The sequence below is a fragment of the Stenella coeruleoalba genome (genome assembly GCF_951394435.1).
Source record: "Stenella coeruleoalba genome assembly, chromosome: 12".
Taxonomy (NCBI): domain Eukaryota; kingdom Metazoa; phylum Chordata; class Mammalia; order Artiodactyla; family Delphinidae; genus Stenella; species Stenella coeruleoalba.
In genome coordinates, this window is record NC_137158.1 from 69,066,965 (window position 1) to 69,091,993 (window position 25,029).

Here is a 25,029-nt window from a genome sequence, read left to right on the forward strand (position 1 = left end):
ATTCATTTTCTGCCAATACCATTTTTTGGTGCATTCTCAGCAGTATTTTCATGAACAACTGTCTAAATCTGACATTTGAAGAAGTTCTTCTCAAAGAAAATCACATACGTTACACAACTGACTAGATGGCTTATGTTCATTTTCTGAAACTCCATGTGAAATTTGTCAGAGGTAGCCCTGCTTTAGTCCAGCAACCGCGTTCAGTGAGTAAAAATCTGCCTTTAATAATAGTCCCCTAGAAATCGTAGAGAATTGTCGTGTTCTGTATACCATCTCACAGAGTTCCCACTCTCTCTAGGCAAAAAGGCCACAAATATATCTCAGAAAAGGAAGATATCTTCTTCCCATATTTATATACACAAGTAAGATATGTATTTGAAATATGTAATGGAGAAAAAAGTAGACTTGTTAATTAATTCTACTATTAACAATTAACATAAATAATGTTAATTCAATAACATTAATAATGTATATGATTCTCGTTCTCAAAAATATGACCCCTCCAAGACTTCTCTGATGGCGCAGTGGTTAAGAATCCACCTGCCAATACAGGGAACATGGGTTCGAGCCCTGGTCCGGGAAGATCCCACATGCCACAGAGAACTAAGCCCGTGAGCCACAACTACTGCAGCCCGCGTGCCTAGAGCCCGTGCTCCGCAGCAAGAGAAGCCACCAAAATGAGAAGCTCGCGCACCACAACGAAGAGTAGCCCCCGCTCACCGCATCTAGAGAAAGCCCGCGTGCAGCAAGGAAGACCCAACACAGCAATAAATAAATAAATAAATTTATAAAAAAAAAAATGACACGCCCCCCCGAAACCAGGATCTTTTGTATGCCCTTGTTTGGGGGACCAAGAACAAGATGCAGTATTAGTTGTTGATTTAAAAAAAAAAAAAAAGAAAAGGAAAGAAAAAAGGAACACTTTCATTTTTTGTCTTCCTTCTCTGCATGTTTCCTTCCCTCCCTATCTCTCTACTTCTGTTTCTGTCTCTCTTTCTCTCTTACCTTTGCCCCACCCCATCCTTCTACCACAAGCATCTCCTTCTTCATAGAAAAATAAACAACAATTTGCTGTATGGGTGTTCCTGAAATTACTACAGTCCCTGTGGGCGTTTTGAGGTAACTCTTACCTGTTTTATCTGGATCAAAATGTGCTGTGTTAAAGCAGCCGATATCAAAAGGAATATTTTCCCCCAAGGAAGGAGCTAGTGGAATTTCCACCTACACAGAATGTATTAACTTTTTGTTGTGCAATTACTATGCTAATGATTTGCCTATTTTACTACAAAGAGCCAGTCCTGGATAGGACTTTCATTCATCATGCCTTTTTGTAGCTGTCCTAGGAACAGAAGTTGAGGCATGATTCTGGCTTTGGGAGACGTTTTCCCAGAGACACAGGCAGGAAGGCGGGAAGGAGAGAAGACGGGAAGATGAGAGATGGTGAGGGGAGAGAACGTGTGTAGCCACAGTTCACAGGTGGCCCTGTTGCCCTGCCCACTGTTCCTAAGTGCTTGTGAAGAAACCTTTCCAAGAAGTTTCCCTCTTCAGAATGTCCCTTTATCCTGTAGGTTAGGTCTGTGCTTCATTTAAAGGGAACAAACATACCAGCAGTTTGGGCAGTGGTGGCCAAAGTCTGGTGCAACATAAGGAAAATGAAGGGAGCTGTGTCTCAGAGGGAACCAGAGGAGCCCTTCTGTCCCGATCTGCTTTTATGCTTCAGTGAGTTCCCTACCACTTTGTTCGTTATTCACCAAGGGGAAACTGGGGAGGGATGTGAAGTAGGAAAGAATCCTAAGCAGAAATTAGTGGTGTGCCAAGGTTGGAAGGCATGAATGGAGAGGAGTCTTCTCTGCCCATTTTTATCACCTCAGCCCACTTAATCCTAAGGAGGGCCCCTCCCCTTTCTTTGCCTTAACAATCAACTACAAAATTAGAATGGCTGCCTTCATACCAACACAAATAACAAAACAGAAAGAGCCTCAGCGCTCCCAATGCCTAGAAAATAATACGTAGGAGCCCAGGGGTTTGCTGTCAATATTAGCAGAGTCAACAAAGGAAAACAGCCCCTACATTCACTAATATGGTAACATTATTGTCTGACTATTCAGAAATTCTACCTGTACCCCCTTCCCTCCCAAATTACCTTCGAGTCCTAAAGAAGATACTACATACGCAGAGGCATTTGCTGTCACCTTTCTTTTTTGTTTCCAGCCTGGGGACGAGCAGTTCCATTTACACCTTCTGAAACTTCTTGCCGTCTCCCTTCCCATAGTGGCGAAACCCACTAGCACCCCAAGAGCCTGAAAAGTCTGTGAATGAGAGCTCGCTCCTACTACATGCTGCTGGGGGTCAGACACAACACTAAGGGCTGTGCTCTGTTTCTTTAATCCTCAGAGCCCCCAAAGGTAGGAATGTCCATCATTCCCTCTTCACAGAAGATGCTTCTGTCGTACTGCTAGGCGGACAGGGTTCCCATTTTACAGGTCCCTTGCCTGAGGTCCATGGCTAGGACGTGGTGCGACCTGGGCTTGAACCCAATCATTCTGATAATGGAGTGCTTGCTCTTTGCAAGTACTCTAAACTTTTTGACAAACCAAACCCAGCTTTGCTTTTTTTTTTTTTTTTTTTTTTCCAGCTTTGCTTTTCGTCATTCAGCTGATAGGCACTTTCGGCTATGTACGTGAACTCCGAGCTGACCACAATTTCTCATTTAGGACAGTGCATCAAACATGAGAAAGGGGCTTATGCAGAATCTGGCTCAGAAGTCACTGTTTATCTTTTTCCTTGAGGCTGTTTAGCCAAAGCCTGTTCATTTGTGCTTATTATTGTTTCTCTGTGATATATTATTTCATTGGCACCACAGAGCCAGTGGTTTCATACAGTTTTACAGGCCAGTTTACAAAGTACGAATTTTGGCAAGGAGAGAACATCTTCCTGCCTTGTCTTCTTGTTTCAACAATTGGATACAGATTTAAGCCACCATGGATTTTACCCAATGTACTGGTTTTTAAGATGTGAAAATAAGGTATTATCAGTAGAATTAGCTACGTTTTTAAAAAATGGATACTAAATGTATCTAGTATCATCTGTAAATCATCTCTGGGTTTCTAAGAAGGCATAGTTCAGAGCTACACAGTTGCAAAAGAATATTTTTGGCAAGAGACGATCCAGTACATTCTGCATGGGTACCCTAAGGAATCAACTGTGCCTGCCCAGTGAGATGCCTCACTAAGAATTCCCGAGAGCCGTTTTGTTCTGCTTTATCAAGAGAGAGGTTTCTGTCAAATTTGCTTTTCTTTTAAAATTTATAATTTATCCCCCCCCCTCCTGTTTTCAACAAGATTGAGGTGGTCTGAGGTACATCAGTTAATCAAAGTGGCCCAGCCTCCTGGGCCTCAGTATCATTCAGCAAATGCCGCCTGTAAATAATCTTGCCTATTCGATGTGTCTTCTGTATTACACTGCGGGATACACAGAGGAACTTTCTTATGTACTTTATCTTGAAAAAATGAGGCAAGCCAGGAAAATGGGGAGAAACCTTCGACAGACCTTCTGGCAAGTTCATTTAACATTTATTGAATGCTATACACCAGGTACTCTGTTAAATGCTCTCACGGTTTCACTCCCTCTATTAGAGGATCTTCTAAAAACAAGAGGCAGTAGGCAATAGGAAGCTCACTCATCCCTACAGACTGTGATGCCAACAAGAGGACTGGGGCACCGAGGAGGGGAAGCTGCCGCCGTGCTGGCCATCAGAGCCGCTTCTTGCTTTGCTCAGTCCTATCGAGAGAGTAATGCCTGTCGTATTGGACCCAGTCAGAAATCTCTGTTGCTCTGTGCTTGAAGAGTCTCAAGCAAAAACGGAGTAAGGGAGGAGAAAGCAAGCAAGCTCTGGGGGGGGTGGGGATCATCTGGACAAAGTAGATTTTCTTTGGGTCTCCTTGCTCTGTTAGCACAGCTTAAAAACAGATGTTTCTTCCCAATCTTGGCACCTTCCTGAGATGCTTATCCTCAAAGTAATTAGTTTAGCATATCCTCCTGGCTCTTAATTGATGAGAAGAGTTCTTGAACCAAAAAAAAAAAAAAAATCCATAATTGGTCAGCAGTTCTAGAGGGGGCCTAAACAGATGACAGAGAGTTCAGGTAGACCAAATGCCAAGGAAAAAACTCCTGAAGTGCTGTCAGGCAGACGGATTGCTGACGCTCAGGCTGCATGCACGCATCTTTGAGCCATTTGGGTTCCAAAGATGACGATTTGCTTTTTGACTCCTTCCACTTTATTTATACAGCATAGATCATCATAGAATGATATAAAGGCAAAAACAAAAATTCACACAAATTTCTACAATAAGCATTTGTTACTTTTGTAATAGGAAAAGCGAACATGTGTTCTCATTTGCAAATGTCTTACTTAGAGATGATCTAAATTTAAAGGGTAAATTGTTCGTAGAGGGAAAAAGAAGGAACACTGGTATGTTGTTGATATGATACTAAAAAACAAACACACCAACCTCTCCAAAAGGTCTTTTCCCATTGCAAACTATGGCTAGAACTGGCTACACGGTTTTCCTAGTTTGTTTATGTGTATAATCTAAAAATTAACAAAACACAGAAAACCTTAGCCTCCTTCCTCTCTTATCTCCATAGCAATTCAAAGGCAGTGAGGTGGCCATTTGTGGGTGTCCCAGCTGCGACAGTACTCAAATGCCATTAAAGCCTGGGACCAAGGACCCAAACATTCAGTTTTGTGAGTCTTTTTTACAGGAATTCTTCTCTCAGTAAATGAACTCATGCTAAGTGATTATAGACTGAAGTATAGCTCAGAAAGATAATTAATTTATAATTACAAAAAAATGGTCAGGCCAACTGGAGTCTCTGTAAGCTCTTCCTAGAGGCAGAACAACTTTGAAGAAGATAAAGGATAGCCAGAAGAATCCTGGGGGAACTCAAAAGCAAGGCACGGGGCTGGGGGGTGGTAATTGGATGACATTAGTGGCGGGTAGTCAGATTACTATGGTCTGATCCATTCTTTTGCATCCTAAGGATTGACTTGCTAGGTAGATTATAATGCTACCTTGGGTGGCCAGGGGACCCCCTGCTCTATACGAAACTGGAGACACGTTCGTGTTCTTTAATACCAATAAGCCTAACCACTGTGACAACCAGTTTTCTTCTGTTAACATATCCTTCTTGGGTGGCTCTAATCCATTTGTTCAGGCTTCGTCTTCCACTGTTACAGTAGTATTCCTGTCAAGCCATTCTGATACTACACCCAAGGCACTGAATATAGGCAATCATTGACACGTAGCCACCTAACATAGGATGCTTCTACAAAAGGATGCTCTAATTACTTACTTAATTAACTTTTATTAGATTAGATTACATTAGATTTTCCTTTATTTTCTGGTGGAACTTTAAATTCAAGTTGTGGTTAGCTGGATATCTCTCTTATGTACTTATAGCTACCCTGTGAATATTCATTTTAATGTAATCATATTAAATAACTATAGTCCCCTTTTATTAAAAAGAGAGAGAAAGAGACAGCAAGAGTTGGATTATTCAGTGATTTTATGATGACAAAAATCCAAATCATTTTTCGAAAAAGAAACTTCTGTCAATGCTAATTGACTGGCAGTGGTTTCTAACATAATAAGATAGTCTTGTGTGAGGTTTCTGGATGTGTTTAATTATTCTATTTATGTCACTTGACAGAGAGTGAGAGAAGCCTCGATCAATTTATTTGGGTGTGGAATTCAGTTTAAAATGGATCAATTTATATACTAATATGCATACAATAAATAACTAAGGAGAACCTACTGTATAGTTCAGGGAACTCTACTCAGTGCTCTGTGGTGACCTAAATGGGAAGGAAATCCAAAAAAGAGGGGATATATGTATACATATGGCTGATTCACTTCACTGTACAGTAGAAACTAACACAACATTGTAAAACAACTATATCCCAATAAAAAAATAAACAAATAAAATGGGTCAATTTAAAACTTTGAACCCATAAAGGAGAGTCAGTTATTAGAATGCTAAAATGACACACCTTACAGAGTCATCTCACCTGTGTGAGGCGTAAGGTAACCAGAATTGTCAAAAGATCATGAGCCTGGAGACAGACCATTAGTGATCAATCTGTGTCTCACACTCTTTATGGGAAGATTTTTAACTTCTGATTTGATTTCACAATTATAAGGCCATTTGTGTTTTGTCCCTGTTTCTGTAGTTTGGCAGAGGACCAAAAAGCGGAATAAACAGAGTTTCGTCTCTCAGGGCCCCCTCTTTTCCATGCCCTACCCTCTCACAATGCACACCACCCTACTAATCAGGTCCACCGTCTCTGGGATGCTCTCAGCACAGTGTAATAAGCCTTCAAACATCACTCTTCACAAAAGAAGACTGCCGCCATTAGAGGCCAACCCCAGGCAATTTGGGTTCTGTCGGTGGGAAAGAAAAGCAATCTTTCATAAAGGCCATTAGTTTCGTGTTTCAGTCAGTAGTGAAACAGGCCAGGCGGAGATGCCATGAAACGCTGGAAAGAGCCAGAGTCAGGGGAACCACGTGATTGGTGCGGTTTCAGCCTGTAGGCACAGGGATGACCCAGGGCGTGACCCTGGGCAAATAGTCTGCAGACTCTAGGTCACAGGGCCCCAGCCCCACAAGCTGGTATTGTGGGGAAAGGCTTGCATCTCAAAGATGACATGAAAATAAGAGAGGAGCCTGTTAACTAAACTTTGAGTAAGGAAGGGAGCATGTCTCCACGGTGCAAGACAAGCCCCTAGTATCAGTTAGGACCAGCAGATATTCCAAATCAGTACTGCTTCTCTATCCTGTGGATGTGAATTTGCCAGAGGGAAGACGTACCTCGTCAAATCATCCTTGTTGAGGTGCTTGAAATTCTATGAATACACTTTTTACTAATGAAGGCAAGAATGATGCTTCCGCCTTGTTCTGTGTTTCATGCTACTGTCCTGTGGTTTTACATGTATGTCATGTTAAGTCCATGATTTTTGGTGATTTTTCTCCATCTCTGACCATTTTCCTTTTCCTTTTTCTAGAATGATTAATCAAAAGTATTTACTCACCAAACATTCATTGAGTTCCTGCTCTATGGAAGCCTTTCTAGAGAACTGAGAAATGAAATAGTCTTTGGCATTTGTGAGATAATAGAAATATATATATGGGTCTCTGCCCACAGTTCCTGGCACAGAGCTCCTAAAACCCTTGTAGTTTCCTAAGTGATAAGAACACTACTAGCATCTCTTGTTCTAATATTTAGTCGTTGACCCCGTAACTGACACAGGACTCCTGAAACCTTTGTAAATTGCTAAGTCAAAAGAGCACCAGGAATGTCTTTTGTTCTAATGAGGTGACTCTGGGTGTGCTCCTAGGTAGGGGCTGGTCACCAGAAAGACCAAGGCATGCTAGAAGCTTGGAATTTTCAGTCCCACCCTCTCTTCTCTTGAGCAGGGAGAAGGGCTGAAAATGGAGTAAATGATCAATTATGTGTACACGATGAAGCTTCCAAAACTGCCAGTAATATGGCGGTCAGGGGCCTCTGGGTTGGTGAAGACGTGGAGGGAGAGTGGTGAACCCAGACAGGGCACTGAAGCTCCACACCGCTTCCCACATACCTGCCCTACGCATCTCTTCCATCTGGACGTTTATATGTATCCTTGATCATGTCCTTTATAGTAAAGCAGTGAATGTAAGTGTTTCCCTGAGTTAATCGAACCCAAGATGGGGATCGTTGGACCCTCGATCTACAGCCAGTCACGCCAGAAGCACAGGTGACAATCCGGGCTTGCGGCTGGCCTTTGAAGGGTGGAGGAGGCCAGGCTCACGGGACTGAGCCCATAACCCGTGGGATCTGCTGCTATCTCCGGGCAGTAGTATCTGAATTGAGCTTAACTGTAGGACACTCAGCTGGTGTCCGAGAATTGGTTGGGGGGGAAAATAGCCTCCACACAGTTGGGGACCCGACGTGTCAGAAGTGGAGTGTTCTTGGTGAAGGTAAAGAGACACGCAGGGAAGAAAGACATAGTAGGGGAGAGCTGGGCTTTTCTCCTACTCAGGAAGGAAAAACCTGAGTTTTTCCTTTATAGCACTTAATTATTCATTCATTCAATTATAATTCCTTCAAAAGTATGAACTACGTGCAAAAAGTGTTTAAGGAGGTTAATAGCAATGGCTCTGGGTTCCCACTGTCTGGCCTCGCATTCTGGCCAGCTTATTTACTTTTTGACTCTGGGAAAGTTAAGTTTTCTAAAGCTAAGTTTCTTCATCTATAAAAGTAGAAAAATAATAGTAGCTATCTCAAGGTAGTTGTGATTCTTAAATAAGATCTTACTCGTGAAGTCTCTGGCCCATATATAGTTGAAACTAAATAGATGTAAACCATCCTTCATAAAGTACTAGGAAAGATTACATTCATATAATATTCTAGAAATGACGAAATGTAAGGATGGAGAACAGATCCATGATTGCCAGGGGTTGAGATTGGGGGGAGGGTGTGATTCTAAAGGAATAACATCAGGGAGTGTCTTTATGGGGCTGGGACCCTTCTGAACCCTGATTGTGGTAGAGGTTACATAAACGGATACACGTGGTAAATTTTTATAGTACAATACCACTCTCTAAAAAAGAATGCATGTAAAAACTGGAAGAAGATCTGTAGCTTAGTTAATAGTATTATACCAATGCCAGTTATGTGAGATGTTATCATTGGGAAGAGCTGGGTGAAAGGTACACAGGAACTCTTTGTATTATTTTTCAAGTTCTTGTAAGTCTTAGATTATTTCAAAATGAAGAGTTAAGAAAATTATAAAGCACCAAGAGAGATGTGATGATACAACAGAGAGGGAGCAGTCTGATCCTTGCCTCCATGGAGCTTCCATTCCACTGGAAAGAGAAACTGTTGATTACACCGTAAATTATCTAATCCTAATTATACTCAGTGTTAGAAAGGAAAAGCATAATATGCTTTGAGAACCCATGCAGGGAAAGGGGGCCCGAGTCTGGGGCAACTCAGGGGAGGCTTCTTGGAGGTTATGCCATTTCTGAACCATCTATATGGAGGGCTGGTAGAAGGCATTCCAGGCAAAGAGAGCAGCACATGAGGGGAAGGAGGTGGAAGGAGCCCTCCAGCATCTTAGAGGGGCCAGCAGGTTAAAAGGCTTGTAAGAGTCACAGCTAAATGGGCTGCTGTCACAAGAAGAAACCTGTGGTGGGTCAGGGAAGGAAATAATTACTCCGGATAAGAGACTGGGATGGGGGAGGGCAGGAAACAACTGCACAATGAGAGCAACACTGATTGAGCTTGGATTTTGAAAAATAATTGTAATGAGTTTTAAGCTATGGTTATAAAAATCACAAAGGAATGGGTACTTGGAGGTGTGTGGTGAGTTTGGAAAATGACACATAGTGTGGTGATTGGGTTCCTGAAAGGAGCTGGCAAGGGACTGCAAAGAGAATTTGGGGCCGTATCACAAAGGGAGTTTGGATTTTATTCTGCAAACAAGGGAGAGCCATCGGAAGCTTTAAACTGGGAAGTTCTTAAATGTTTTTATAACAAACATTTTATAACTCTGAGGCCAAAAGTAGAAATAGAGTTAAGAGGACACTGAAGCCAGTGGATCTAGACAAGAGGTGACCACAATAGTCCAGGACAGGGACAGGGACATGGTGGCCTGCAGTTGGGGTAAAGGCAGCTGGCGCTGGGAATGACAGAGGAGCCTTTGTGAAAGTCAACTCGACAGGCAGTGGTGACCTCGGATCCAAGAGCTTCACGTCTAGTCATTTATTCCCCTGAGGTTCTCATATAGGTGCAAAAACCATGAACATAACATGTCTATTGCAACGTTATTGCAAATTGTAATAATTGGAACGAACGTACGTATTCATTAGTGACTGCTTAAGTAAATGATGGTGTGTAACATACAGTGGGGTACTATGAAGTGCTTCAGAAAAATGGGGTATCTTTAAAAAATATTTTTAAATTAAAAAATTGCAGAAGACTAGGTATAGTGTGACCTAATTTTGTAAAATACTGTATGGAATGCATTTTACATGCGTGGAGAAAAATCTTGAAGGATATACCTGTCCTTTTGGCAATGACTCACTACTGCAGGGTGAGATTGCAACTAATTTTTGTACAATTCTTTACAGTGATTGATTTACAACAAATGTTTTCATATTTAAGCTTTTACATGAATGGCGTGGTCTTGGATTGGGGTCCCTGTGAACAGCTCTGAGATGGAGAGTGCGTGCAGGAGGGGGCTCTTGGGAGATATACCTGTTAGGAAGTGAGGAAGACAGCATTGGGTAGAGGGAGAAGATGACCCGCACTGCAGTTGTAACGGGCATCCTGGGAGCTCTTAGAGCAGGGATGACTCTTCAGAGTTGCCTTAAGTTGAGGCAGAGGGGCTGGGTCTTTGCATCCGTAAGTCATTGGATTTAGACTGTCCCTGCGGTAGGGGCATGGCCTTGAGCAAAGCAGTTCTTTGCAGCTGAGGGCAATTCTAATGAGGAATTCAGCTGACAGTGGCCAGCAACTGATATCCCCAACATCTGCAGGATGGATGCATGGACCCTGAAGAGGGAATCTGGGATAAGTACTACAATATCCACTACAGTTAATTGATATAAGTATAAAATTTCTTTTCTGACTTTGCAAAACTTGCTTTATCACCACACATAGCTTTTGTGAATACAAAGATGAAGGAGGAAAAAGGATGATCTCAGTGCAGAACAAAATTCAATGAAATGAAACCTTTTTGATTGAAACAATCTTAGCAGTTAGGAATAGAAAGCAATTGATTTAACCAGATGAAGGGTGCTTTCTCTAGCCTACCCTTTCTTTGAAGGTGGGCCAGGCCCCTCAGGTTCAGGACCCAGTCCCTAGATTTGCATGGGCCCAAGGCCACTGACATCCATCTCAGTGGCCACAGTTCACAGAACACTCAGATTCTGGTGTTAGCGTTTGCCTCCAGGGCAGTCCCAGTTTCTGTGTTTGCTACTGTTCTGGGTTTTTTTCCTTGTTCGTTTTTGTCTGTATGGGGCTTTTGGTTCCTAGTGATTTCCCTTCCTTTCTTGTCCGCTCAGCAATACATTTGAAAGCATATTTGTCGTAATTTATTTAGCACCTAATGTTTCACAGCAGGAAGGTTTCTCAGTGTACCTAGTCCACAGGACCGTGGAGAGCTAAACCCCCATCTATACCAAAGGCAGTTTTTCCTTTTACTGCTTATAATGCGACTTTCAGTTTTATGTGGTTTTATTTTTTATACTTTATTTCTTGCCAAAATTCTACCCATTCACTTTTATCCCCTTCTCTCGCTCTAGTTTCTCTTCTTTAAGTCTCAATTTTTCATCTCTGACTGCTTTTCTTTAATGGAGAATTATTTGATCATCAGTTAATTAGTCCATTTTCTGTTTTGTATTGTTCAGTTACCCCCCGCCCATTTGGTCATATTCAGCTTTATCTCGCTCTCTTTTTTGTGGTATCTCTTTTTTTGTGGTAATGTAATGAATACATTCCATGCTATTTCTTTTTTAATGATTACTCATCCTTAAATTGGTTTGTTCTTTCAGAGCCAGCGATTTGTGAAAGGCTAGAACTAGAGACAGCCTAAGGAACTGAGTGAGGGCAGCTTGAATTTCTGTCTGTTTCCCACCACCGCCCTCCCCTGGAGAATGGTTTCTTTCTGGGTCTGACTCATTTCTCTCTCTTTGATTCATATTGATCACAGCCCTGTCGTATGGTGACAGAAACCTTGGTCTTCATCAGGTGAGCAGAAGCGGTCCAGTTCAGGCTGGTGACCACAGATCCTGTCTTGTTTACCTCACATGCCCACGTCCTGCTTCTTGTAGAGATGCCGTGCTTGCCCACTGCCATACTGAACATCATCACCTCTGACACCTGAACGTTTCCCCAGGGCTCCCATACATCTCAGAGCTCTGGTTCCCAGCAAGGGTCACAGAGTGTCCCTTACAGTGTGTCACCTGTAGCAATCTCTCCGTTCTGCTCACTAGACCAGAGAGCCCCCAGATCTTGTTTCTCACATCAGTGTCTCCCCCTGGCCGTGTTCAAGTTCCCTAACACTTGGCAGCCCACTGAGAAGAGTGATTATTGGATTAGGGATGTTCCTTGCTTCCATTGGTTTCTTTCTGTTTCTTATTCCCCTTATTCTTGGTTGATTTCAAGAAAGAGAGCCTTTAGTCTTCCATCTTGATCTAGAAATTCAGGGAAGGATTATTTTAAGATGATAGAAGACTTAAACAGGTAAAAGAAGAGCTAACGGATAAAAGATCTGAGAAGGGATGAGCTAAAAGAATAATCTTGGAAGGAAAGGCTTATCTCCCCACAGACAGGAGGACAAAAAATGTGGATAACATAAAAGAGAAATCTTAGGTCAATGGGAAGAAAATTGAAGAAGTAAAGAGGCACTTGCTTCTCTGGGACATGTGGGATCTGACACATACAAGGAACAGCAATGCACCTTTATTCATTTATTCAGCAAATTTTTACCAAAAACATGTTATATGCCATTTAGTGGGGAAACAGCAGTAAACAAGACAGAGAAGTCCCTACTTCCTGAGACTTCACTTTCTCATAAAAGAGCCAGACAGTGAACAACTGAACAAGAAAAAGCCTATTTTCTATCAGGGTTTCTGATAGAAAATAATGGAACAGTGGTGAGGCTTCCATGCTGTCTAAAGTAGACCTGAAGGAACAGAGGATCCAGCCACATGAAAATGAGGGAAGGACATTCCTGGCATAGAGTGGAAAATGCTGTGGTTCTGAGGCAGGAAAGCACATGATGAGTTCTAGGAACAATCAAATTGCCAATTGGAGCTTAGGGAGCAAGAAAGAATACGGTACAAGTGAAGGCTGGAAATACAGGCAGGCATCAACTCATGCGGGCTCCTGTAGGAGTTGGGTTTTTATTCTCACATAATTACTCAGTCAGAAAAGATAATTAAGGGCCTAAGTGTGGGTAAATATGGAGAAATTATAAACTCTACCAAAAAGATGAAAGCCATGAGAAAGGTGTAACATCAACATGTGCTTTAGAAACTCTCTACATGGAGATTCTGGTTTTAAAGTAATTTGAGTAGAATGTACAGCATAAAAAAATATAATGTAACTCACAGCCTCATCGTTACAGTAGAGGAATTCTTTGTCACACTTCTAGGAATGAGTACTAGAAAAAAATTGTACTCTGGAACAAAAGATACTGTAACATTTCAGAGTGCCCTATGCTTCCCTGTGCATTTCTGAAGTTAACGGTGTGGCAGAGGGAAGTCAGCCAGAAGGAGAGCACCTGCGGACTCAGGATCTCCTAGATGTGCAAAGTGGGAAGACAAGGGCCGTGTCAAAATGAGGCATTCACTGTCTGCATGGAGGCCATCAGAGACAAAGCCAGCTAGCGTCCAGAGCACACAACTTACTCTCATGCTTTGTGCATTTGGAAAGAGAAATCACAACTGGAAACATGTCTAAATGTTACTTCTCAGCAACAGTATGACTTTGGAAAGAATCGATGGGAAAGAAAATCATGAAAAGGAAATCTAGAAGCAAAGGAGTAGAGCCCAAAAGAGAATTTAAATGTTTTCCAATCAGTAATTGGTAAAGTCTGAGTACTAATAGATTTGTTTTAAAAGGGAAAGTAATTCTATAAACTCAAGTCATGTTGAAGCTGCAAACTTAAAGATGCATTCATTTAGTTCCTCCTTCCCTCCTTCAACAGTGGATGTTTGAGATCACGCTAAATGGCCTTCACAGACCAATCTACACATAAGTGACATTTTAGCCTCCTTCAGGGGAAATGTCTCTGTGACATCCTTTGCATTCTAATTGGTGTTACTAAACTCCAAGGAATTTCCCACTGATCAGTAAAGCTTTTTCTTAGAATTAAACCAAAGCTGATTAGCTTCAGCTTCTACTGGACTCCATATGAGAGACTCCTTACAAAAAGAGACAAAGTATGAATCCAGTTTTCTTTTGTGTTTATTTCTAATCCTTCCGGGGGGTTCAAATGAGGCCTCAATAACCACTGTAACACAAGTGTTTTGTCTGGGAAGCTTGAAGAACTCGGAAGTGACTGTGCTTCTCCCACTCTCAGTTCCAGTACAGTATTCTGGTCCTGGCAGCACAGAAGCAGCAGGTGTGTGCTGAGGAACAGCTGGCTACCGGTCCTGGCCAGAGAAGAAGCTTCTTCACAACAGTAGGACGTTTCAGTATCACTTAGTCTGTCCAAGAGAACCTATTTTTGTTCATATCCATGCCCTGGTAATAGAGTTCAAACTTATTTTGGGTTTGCTGATGACCATACCATCAAGAGGATGTCAGTGCAGGAAGCCAAGAAGCTACCATCTGTGCAGTGTTTTTATCTCAAGAATTGTTTAGAAGGCTGGTTACTCAGTTAGCTGTACATCTTGATCTTCTAGTGTTACACTGAGAAAGGTGACTAACACTTTCTTGAAAATCACTTTGCTTTTAATAACCCATATAATTCCGTCAATCTATGGTAAGGGTCAAAGGATTGGCCAAATTGCACTATTAAGTATCAACCCCACAATGCTTTATATGTGGTAGGGACACCATGAATGATCATTCCTGGTGAACAGAAAGTTGCTCTCCAGAGTGATGTGCTGGCAAACTTTAACAACCAGCTCTCTAAGGATGAACTACCTGATTTGTAGCATTTGCTGATTTCCATAGCAGAATATTAAGAACAACTTTATAAACTCAAAAATTTAGATGAAATGGAGAAAATCTATAAAAGGCAAAAATGACTAAAAGTAACTCAAGAAAAAATAGAAAACCTAAAACCTCTATATCTATTAAAGAAATTGAATTCACAATTAAATCTTCTCACAAGAAAACTTGTAAGTCCAGATGATGCCACTGGAGAAGTATATCAAATAGGTAAGGAAGAAATAATACCAACCTTGCACAAAGTCCTTCACAAAATAGAGGAGAGAACACTTCCCACTTTATTTTTTGAGACCAGCATTATCCTCCTGTAACCAATATTAGAAAATGACGTTATGAGAAAAAAAAAACTAACTAGACGTTGATATACTTTATGAATAAAGATGGAAAAAATTCCTTAAAATATCAGCAAGTCAAATCCAATAATATATAAAATATTATAAAATTAAAAATTAAAAAATTAAATTAAATAAAAAAAGATCATCATAATGACCAGGAATTAAAGGTTGGTTTAACATTAAAAATCAATTGCTGTCATTCATCATATTAACAGAATAAAGGAGAAAAAAATACATGGTCACCTGAAGATATGCAGCAAAGCTATCTGAAAAAATTCAGCACTCATTCATTATATACATAAATTAAGAATAGGAGAGATTTTCCTCAACTTGATAAAAGACACCTAAGAAAGACCTGCAATTAATATTAAACTGAAATGTTGAGAAACTGAACACTTTCCCTAAGTAGGGAAGAAGACAAAGATGCTCACTCTTCATCACTTCTGGTCAATATTGTGCAATAAGAAAAGAAAAAGAACGAAAAGGCACACAAATTGTAAAGAAAGAAGAAAAACTGTCTTCATTTGTAGATCGTGTACATATAAAAACCAAAAATAATTTATAACATAACCACTCAAATGACTAAGTGAATTTAGCAAAGATACAGGATACCACGTCAATATACAAAAAATCATTTGTGTTTTTATATGCTAGCAAACAAAGAATGTAAAAAAAAAAAAAAAAAAATTTAGGGCTTCCCTGGTGGCGCAGTGGTTGAGAGTCCGCCTGCCGATGCAGGGGACACGGGTTCGTGTCCCGGTCCGGGAGGATCCCACATGCCGCGGAGCGGCTGGGCCCTTGAGCCATGGCTGCTGGGCCTGTGCGTCCAGAGCCTGTGCTCCGCGGCGGGAGAGGCCACAGCAGTGAGAGGCCCGTGTACAGCAAAAAATAAAAAAAATAAAAAATAAAATTTAATGCTATCTACAATAGCAGAAAAAACATAAAATGCTTAGTGGTAGACTTGAAATATGTGCAAGAGCTCTCACTGAAGACTACGAACATTGAGAAATTAAAGATCTTAATAAATGGAGACATAAATTATGGTCATAGGTTAGAAGACTCAATATTGTTAAGATGTCTTTTCATCTCATATTGAATATACTGATTCAGTACAGTCATAATCAGAATTCTAGGGGGATGTTTTTGTAGAAATTCACAAGCTGAGATTCTAAAATTTAAATGAAAATGCCAAGGACTTAAAATAGCCAAAACAATATTGGAAAAGAAGAGTAGAAGCATATGGTAAGCAGGAATCTAAGACGGCCCAAAGATTCTGCCCCCTGCTACTCAGGCCTGTATAATCCCCTCCCCTTGAGTATGGAAGGGGACTTGTGACTGTGATGGGATGTCGCTGTCATGATTAAATTACACTATGTGGCAAAGGTAAAGGGATTCTACTGATGGCTCCATCCAGGATTGAAACGGTTTCATGCCTGTGTGTGGACACCCAGGCCACATGTAAAACTTTGGTTCTCATCCTACAGGAATAAATACCCCTTAACCATCTCTCTGGTCAAGGGATACAAACATTATTGCACAGTCAGTCTTCCAGGGTCAGACCCGAGAAGGAGACCCACACAGGCCCTGAGGCATACTTGTGTCTACTTAGACAGGAAATTCCAGGGTCATGGTTTCCCAGGATGTGGTTTAGAAGGGGAGGGGGTGCAGGCTCTGGGTAGACCAGCCTCTTGGACCTGGGATTGCCTCACTCCATGGCGAGGGAGGAGGTTCCAGGTGGCTGGAGCAGAGCCTTCCGAAGCAGGACATCTCAAACGTTTATGTGCATAGGAATGACCTCAGGATCTTATTAAAATACAGGATCAGAACATGTCAGGCTGGGACCTAGCATTCTGCACATCTAAAAAGCTCTCAGGTGGCGTGGGTGCTGCTGACCCATGGGACCACACTTTGCGTAACAAGACTGTAAAGCACGGAGCCCACCCAGGTCTGAGAGCAGGGAACACTGATATTCAATACACATGAAGTTAGTAGTGGAATGAACAAACCCAAATTGCGGATAATTCAAAAATTATTTGTTGTACTTGGAAAGATCCTGACGATAGTTAACCTTAAGCTGATAATAGATGTTTTTTTCTTTTTTCCTCTTGTGCATTTATCCACTGGGTGAAAATAGTTGCCCCAAAAGCAGGATAAATAACTGGGGACCCTAATCTGGTATTAAAACTACGTGTGTTATCTACAGTTGCCTATTGTAATTATCATTCAATGTGTTTTATGAATCAGTGAATGTTCATAACGTCCTGGGTTTTAAGGGTGAATTTTTTTTCGGGCTAAGACTATCCGTGTGATAACTGACGTACTTCTAAAAGAACTTTGGAATCCTTCTGATTACTAGCCTTGAGCTATAAACACCAGGAGTTTTATAAAAAGTGGCAATAAAATTTATATTATTAATAAAATGTCAGGGCATGGATGACTTACAAGAAATGAGATAAAATTGTTTCTGTTTAACATTCATGCCACATTTTATCATTCCGTAGTATTTATTATTTTGACACGTAACTCTGAAGAGACTATGAGACCTCCCTCTGGGACGGTTCATTCCCTTTTCTACATGCTACATTTATAGACTATTTACAAAAGCATTCATTTTTTTAAAAAAAATTCTATGGTGAAGGTTAAGTCCTTGGGCCATTCATTTCTTTATTTTATCGGAGCTTCTTCTCTCACCATTAGTTTGAGGAAAGGTAAGATAATAAACTGAGTACTCTCCTCGCTTTTTTTGATGATGTTGCTGATGGGTCAAAATAAACCTCTGGAATCCAGATGAATTTATGAATTATTCATAAATTAGGAATCTTCCTTAACTGTTCGTACACTCTGCTTCTCAGTGTCGCTAAAGCCCCCGCTTAGGCTATATAAATTAATACATTTGCTGGAATTGTGACTTTGGGACATTTTATAGTAGTGATTTCAATGCTGTGAGTGATGAAATAGAAACTTGAGAACGTGAAGATTAATTTAAACCACATGATGGGTTCAAGGAAAATACACTACAGCTTCTTGAATGTGTTCTAACGCTTTACAGTGGGGAATGGGATCCAAAAAACCACCAATGAACTTTTAAACCCTCTTGAGAGGAATCAAACCAACACACTTAGCCCTGGAAGGGAGCTGTTCCAGATGTCAGAGAGGCCATCTCTCTCTCCCTCACAAACAGAGCCCTTCGCCTGAGAGAACACAGTTGGGAGATCAAGGAAAGAGGAGGGACCCCCACAGTTACCACTAATGGGATGAAGTTAGAACAATCTTTGCAGTCATTAGCTGGCTTGCTGATTTGTCTTTCATTATAAGTTATAGTTTTGCTGGGTTCTTTGAACAATAGATAACCAACAAATTGTATTCTGTGGACAGTTGGTGCCTTTGAAATAAAGGATCTCTTTTTCCCTTCCAGTTCGTTGTAGCGGTGTTCTGGATCATTTATGCCTATGACAGAGAGATGATTTACCCGAAGTTGCTTGATAATTTTATCCCAGGGTGGCTGAATCATGGAATGGTAAGTGGACTAAAACTAATGATTTCCTTTTATTTAAAAAAAAGATCTACTAAAGAGCTGTTTTCTAATTTAGACTGTCCGCAGAATCTACCTAAATAGCTGTGAATTGAAAATTATAGTGAGAGAGTACAGTTAGAGAAGAAAACTGAACATAAATAAAAAATGTCTTCTCATGAAATTGAGTCACTATTGAAACTACATAGTAGATGAATCCACAGTTTATAAGAGGTGTCAGTGGTGTTCGGTATAATACGATTGGCTCACTCCAGGACGGATTTAATTTCTGTGCCATTCAAAGGCTTGTCCCCTGTTGAAGACTAAGGATTGATTCCCACCTGCACCACTATGGACACCCCGTGCCTCCTCCGCTTTCCATCGGTGAGATTGTGTTGAAAGTAACCAGTGTACTTGGAGAATTTCCCCTGGAGGAGAGGCAGGGCTGTTACTTTCCTGGGAGAGTCACAGGCGTTGGAGGTGTCCTTAGCAGTGGTCGTCCACCTTGTCAGGGTCTGCCCATCCCAGGGTATTTGCCTGCAGCTTTGAGGTCTTTTCCTTCTCAGTCTAATTCTTTTGGATGCTTTAGCAATGATGTTACTTTCACAAGTTTCAAATCAAATACTTTGGCTGGTTTGCACATTGCTTGACAAGATTTGAGGGTATATTTTCTGCAGAGAGATTTTGTGTCATCTTCCTTTTCCATCTCTGGAATTGAGCACTGTTTTAACTTAGTTAACTAATTAACTAAGAAGCCTGCATTTTTTGGTTACATCAATTTTTAGAATGTGTCCCTGGGTGCTCCTAGTGAAAAGGGCAACCCATGACAGAAATTATAGGGGAATGAAGAACTGGAAATCACGCATCTGAGGTCCAAAGTAAGTGTTTCCCTTCTGCCCCCAGTTTTGGTATATTTTAAGAAAATGCTGTATAGTAACAAACAAACATTATTGTACTGAGGGCCATTGATCAAACCTTTTGTAAGCCAACGCCTCAAAAGTAGCACATCTCAGAGAACTGGAATTTTCCTTGAGTCCAATTAGAGCCACACTGTCGAATGATTAACATGGCACCTCAGGTCTAGCTACAAACAAATGTGTTGGGTCTTGTCAATTAAATTGAACCAGGAGCCTGACATGGTTACTCTGCCTCTCTCCAACTTTTTGCTTTTCTTGAATGTGGAAATGCTTTCAGAACTCCCAAGTCTTTGCAATCCTCTGCCCCCAATGCCCTTTCCATTCTTCACTGGGAAACTCCTGCTTATCCTGCCAGCTTGTATACTGTCTTCTTCATGGAGCCTTTCCTCACTTTTACAAGCCGAGTTTGCTCTGCTGTTAGCTGTGCTGGCCCCACACTTTCATTTCTCCATGGTACATGTCCGCAAAAATGTTATACAGCTAGTGCAAAATGGCAGCCTTCGAATCCTGCGTCTCTGCCCAGCCACCTGGCATATAGGAAGAGAAGTACCTAATCATTAGATTGATGACTAATGCAGTACAGCCAGTCCCCATAATTCTTTGCCAGTCAATACTAATAACTACTATTTTTCGATAACCTACTGTGTGCCAGGCTATGTAATTTAATTTTCCCAGTGGTTCTACGAACAAGAAATTATTATCCCTTTTACAGATGAAGAAACTGAGGCTTAGAAGGTTTCTGACACCAGAAGGGCCTTAGCTGAGAACAAATGATTACATCATGTGCTATAGAAGAAGAGTCCTGGGCAATCTGGCCTGTTGTCTACATCCCTAAACTGTACAGTGTTACCTTCTGGTTAGAGAATAAATCACAATCTTTGCAGATCCTGGCACCATCTAATGTTGCGAATGAATGGTTTATTAAGTTTGTATGAAGTTATTAGAACTTCAGCTGGACGCTCCTAATTTTCCCTTGATTCACTTTGATGGGTTAAAATTCTCACTCTTGGAGAAAAACACTACTTAGAAATGCAAGGAGGATTTGAGTGACAGAAATATTTAGGAAAGGGAAAAATAAATTAACGAACATGTCAAGTCCTCTCAGATAATATGAGCTCAATAGGTTTCTTTCCCAATGAATTTTGTCTTAGAAAAGCTGAATGACCATTTCTTGGCTTTTTTTCATGTTCCAATTCATGGTTCCAGAATTACTAACAAAGAAGTTGCATTTGATGGCTGAGGAATATTTTGCAATATTAAACAGTTTACATTACTCTAAATATGTATATGTGAAACTTTAAATACATCACGCATAAAACATGGTGCTGATGCTTTGGATTGGCAATTAAAATATGAACATTCAGTGCTGCAATCATGAATAATTTAATCTTTATAAAAAATGCGTAATATGATTTATGAAACATCAAAAAATTAAATCAGCATTTTCAGCTTTTTAAAAATTGTATTTAATTAATTATAGTTTGTATTTGCCTTTAATTTTAATAGCTACCTCTGAATATCTAATTTTAACGTATGAAAATAATTCATTAAAATTTTTACATTTATTTAATGTTCATATTTTGATGAAAACACTCAAGTTGTGTACACCTTAATTATAATTAAATTTTATTTTTAATTGATATTTTAGATTAGTACTGTCAGTAGAGCTCCAGTTTTGTAAGAATTTCCATTATAAAAACATATTTAGTGAATTTGCTGAAATGAAGGCAAGAAAATAAAATTTGGGGATATTTATATTATACTAAATATTTACATTTGTAATTTATAAATTTTACTACTCATCCAATCATATTTTTTATTTTGTTTTACAAAAATATATCTAAGAATGTAGGAGGATAGAACATATTTTATTTAATACTGTCTAGTTCAATTTGTAATCGTCAAATATTTCTGCAAATGGTTTACGGCTCTCTAGGCCTGCTCACTATCATTGCCTGCTTAGATCTTTATAACTACAAGAATTCCAAGAGAGAATTTACTCTGTTCTTACGTGTAGAATCATATTCATTGTTTGAAGAATCTCAACATAATTTCTAGGGATCCAGAGCCCTGAACCACAGAACTGAGATGCAGTGTATAAGTCTATCATGACACCATTTCAGGAGAATCATCAAGTCAGTCTTGAATTTGCAGCATTCAAACAGGCATAAGAGAAAACTTACAGGGTCTGAAATCCACAGGGGTTTCAATTTTGATTTACACTAAAGTTGCCAAAAGTTAGACATGATTATAACTAAAGGAAAATATCCTATCTCTTTCTTTCCATTGTCTTCCTCTTTTCTCTCAGCAAGCAATCCTAGAGTTTATTTGCAGAAGGGAAGAGGAAATGGGTGAATAGAAGGGTAATACACCCTTGCTGTGTAAACACTAGCTTATCTCCAGGCTGCATTAAAATAGCACACACCCACACACCCTCCACACAAAGAATTTTAATTTACTACAACTAAAAATACAAACATATAAAGTATAGCACATTTATTTATTTGTTTGTTTATTTATTTATTTGATTTTGGCCGCATTGGGTCTTCACTGCTGCGCATGGGCTTTCTCTAGTTGCGGCGAGCGGGGGCTACTCTTCATTGCGGTGCACGGGCTTCTCATTGTGGTGGCTTCTCTTGTTGCAGAGCACAGGCTCTAGGCGCAAGAGCTTCAGCAGTTGTGACACGCAGGCTCAGTAGTTGTGGCTCGCGGGCTCTAGAGTGCAGGCTCAGTAGTTGTGGCGCACAGGCTTAGTTGCTCCGTGGCATGTGGGATCTTCCCAGACCAGGGCTCGAAACCCATGTCCCCTGCATAGGCAGGTGGATTCTTAAACACTGCGCTACCAGGGAAGCTCCAGTATAGCACATTTAAATGGAGTCAGTTCGATATCCAAAATCAAAAATTGTTCTGTCCTTGCAACCCTATTTATCTTTGTATTCCCAGAAATTCAAACAGCATACCTGCCCATTAGGTATTCACTAAGTGTTGATAATGTAAAGCATGTTTGTGTAGTTGCTTTTGAAACTTAGAAGAATGTCAAGTTCACATTTATTTCTTTCTATCACCTTTTATTCTCAGTCCACTGAGAATCAGACAAAAGAAAAACAGAAGTAGTGATATCAGCAAATGAATCAGAGTTTCCAAAATGTAATGAGAGTGGTCACAGATAGTTGTGGTAGGATTCCGCATGGCTGCCACATATGCGGGCTGAGCTTTGGTTTAATTCAATCTAGCAAACATTTTTTGAAAACCCACCACGTGCAAAGCACCCTGGTAGGCACTGTGTAGTTACAGGATGAGAAAAACACATGCAGTTTTAAAGGATGGGAAGGGCATGTTTGAAGTGGATGAAGGTAAGTAAGAAAACAGTTTCCCAGACCAACAGACTGTTCACTCGGGCAAGGAGAAGCACTGTTGTTACTCTGGCTTGTTTCTTAGTTGCAAAAGTAGAACTGTGAACATTTCTCTAATGCTGATTATAATTTTAAAGCATTGTCAATGGAGTAAATACACTTTAAAAGCAATAAGTAAATAAATATTTAAACTCTAGAAAAATTGCAGACTCTCAGTGATGCTATAACAGGAAAAAACCAACAAGACAGTCTCAGCTTATTGAAGACCTAATTAATGTTTATAAAGTGCTTTTGAGAATGCCAAGCACGGCAGAAGGTTAGAATATTATTATTATCCCACAGATCTTTAAGCAGACATGACCTAGATGTTCTTCTAATCACAAGAGGAGTTATTCATTCCCCATATAATTTATCAGGAGACAAAAAAATAAATCCCACCTCTCATCATGCTTGATTTGTCAGTTGTTCTTGTTATATGTAACTGATCCTCAAGAGAACCTTAATTTAGGAAAATGTTTATTCTGTTCAATATTACTTTGACATTTGGTAATTACCAAAGTCTTTGTACATCTGTCTTTCCCAGAAAAGAAGGCATTAAATACCACTTGGATGATCATTGGTTTTGCAGGAACTCAAATTTGACATTATTCTTTTGGTAAATAATACAACTTATAGAAATTTTCCTTTTCTGGGATAGAAAGATTATGCATTTCATGACCCATGGAGTCTGCCACCCTGATATTGGATATTTCATAGAATAAGTTGTTGACTGAAAGAAGACCTTCTTTTTCATATGAAAAAACTATGTTTCTCAATTTTCACAATATATTCTAAAGTAACTAGAAGATACCTGAAAATTTTCAAAAATAAAAGTAAGACTGGAACAGAGGTCAGGAGTTTCTTGGGAACTTCGTTCCAAGGCTCCCAATGGACCTCCCAAAGAAAACAAATAAGACCCCAAAGAACAAGAAGGAGAGCTACATCCACAGTGAGGCAGATACTTTCAGAATTATTGAATACTGTTCTCGTCCATAAGCTTTTCTCGTGTCAAATTTTACTGATTTTAGCTTCTTCCATTGTGAATTTTCATTTGTGGTCATTAGTTCTACCAAGCCCAATTCTCCTGTGTTAGATATTGCCCGTCTAAAGTTTGACATGAAGATTCGATTATTCTGTCTCTTTTAAATCAGTAATGGATTTTAAGGTATTTTATTTTAGCTTTTGTCAATTTTCTTTCTTATTTTTTATTTCACCTGGAAATATTGTAAATTGAGACAATGTATTCTTTTAAATGATGTTTGAGAAACCTTTGAACAAGTTTGTGAGGCAGAGACGAAGAGGGTTTTCTGGTTCCACATATGAGGAGCTTGGAAGTTGCAACACCATCATAACAGGTAAAAAGCTAAACAGATTGGAAAAATCAACAACTCTTCTTGGATCCATATGAGAAGGGAGAACATAGAGCAAACCACTGCCCCAAGGTTAGAGAGACAGACAAGCAAATACAGAGAATTACAACTAAACTGGAGCAGAGTCTCCTCAGCAGAAACCGCTGCGGGAACCAGCACCTGGGGAGGGAAACCTGAATGGTAATTGATGGATTACTGGAGGCTCAGAGCGGACAACCTGAGAGTGAGAAAGTCCAGGGTGGCCCAGGCATAGAGAGGTTCCCACAATATTGTGAGATTACCTGCAGGAGCTCAACCAGATTCCCACAATAAGTTTCAGAGAAACATCCCCTCATGCTTCCAGCAGAGGGAAGAGAAAAGGAATCATTGTGAAATACATCAGAACACTCAGCTCTTAACAAAGCCTGACCTTAATGGAAACTAATTAACCAGAGTCTAACCTGCTGAGGTATCATCAGAGCCTAACTGACCTGGAAGGAGGGACATACCCAACTCCAGCTGACTCTAGCCTTCCTGTCCTACCTGAGGGGGAAAAAAACCCCAAGAAACACTTGGGAAGTTCATAGTCCAGAGGCACAGTCTCACTAAAAGACTAAGTCCTAATCATAGGACTGTAGAACACTTTTCCTCCTCTGACACCTCACCACCATATTACTAAAGGCCTTTTATAGGAGTTCCTTTTACTCAGTACATCATGTCCGGCTATCAAAAAAAAATCACAAGGCATACCAAAGACAACAAACACAATTAGAAGAGACAGAGCAAGCATCAGAACC

At 40.3% G+C, this 25,029-nt stretch overlaps 1 protein-coding gene across 3 annotated transcripts in view; it reads left to right on the forward strand.

Moving 5' to 3' along the window:
* The window catches only part of AIG1 (androgen induced 1), a 237,624-nt gene that overhangs the window by 76,083 nt on the left and 136,512 nt on the right, over positions 1-25,029 (forward strand). For all 3 annotated transcript variants that reach the window (XM_079939224.1, XM_079939222.1, XM_079939223.1), the window contains one exon: positions 18,479-18,580. In XM_079939224.1, the coding sequence (XP_079795350.1) occupies positions 18,479-18,580 (102 nt within the window). The remainder of the gene's footprint in view (positions 1-18,478; positions 18,581-25,029) is intronic.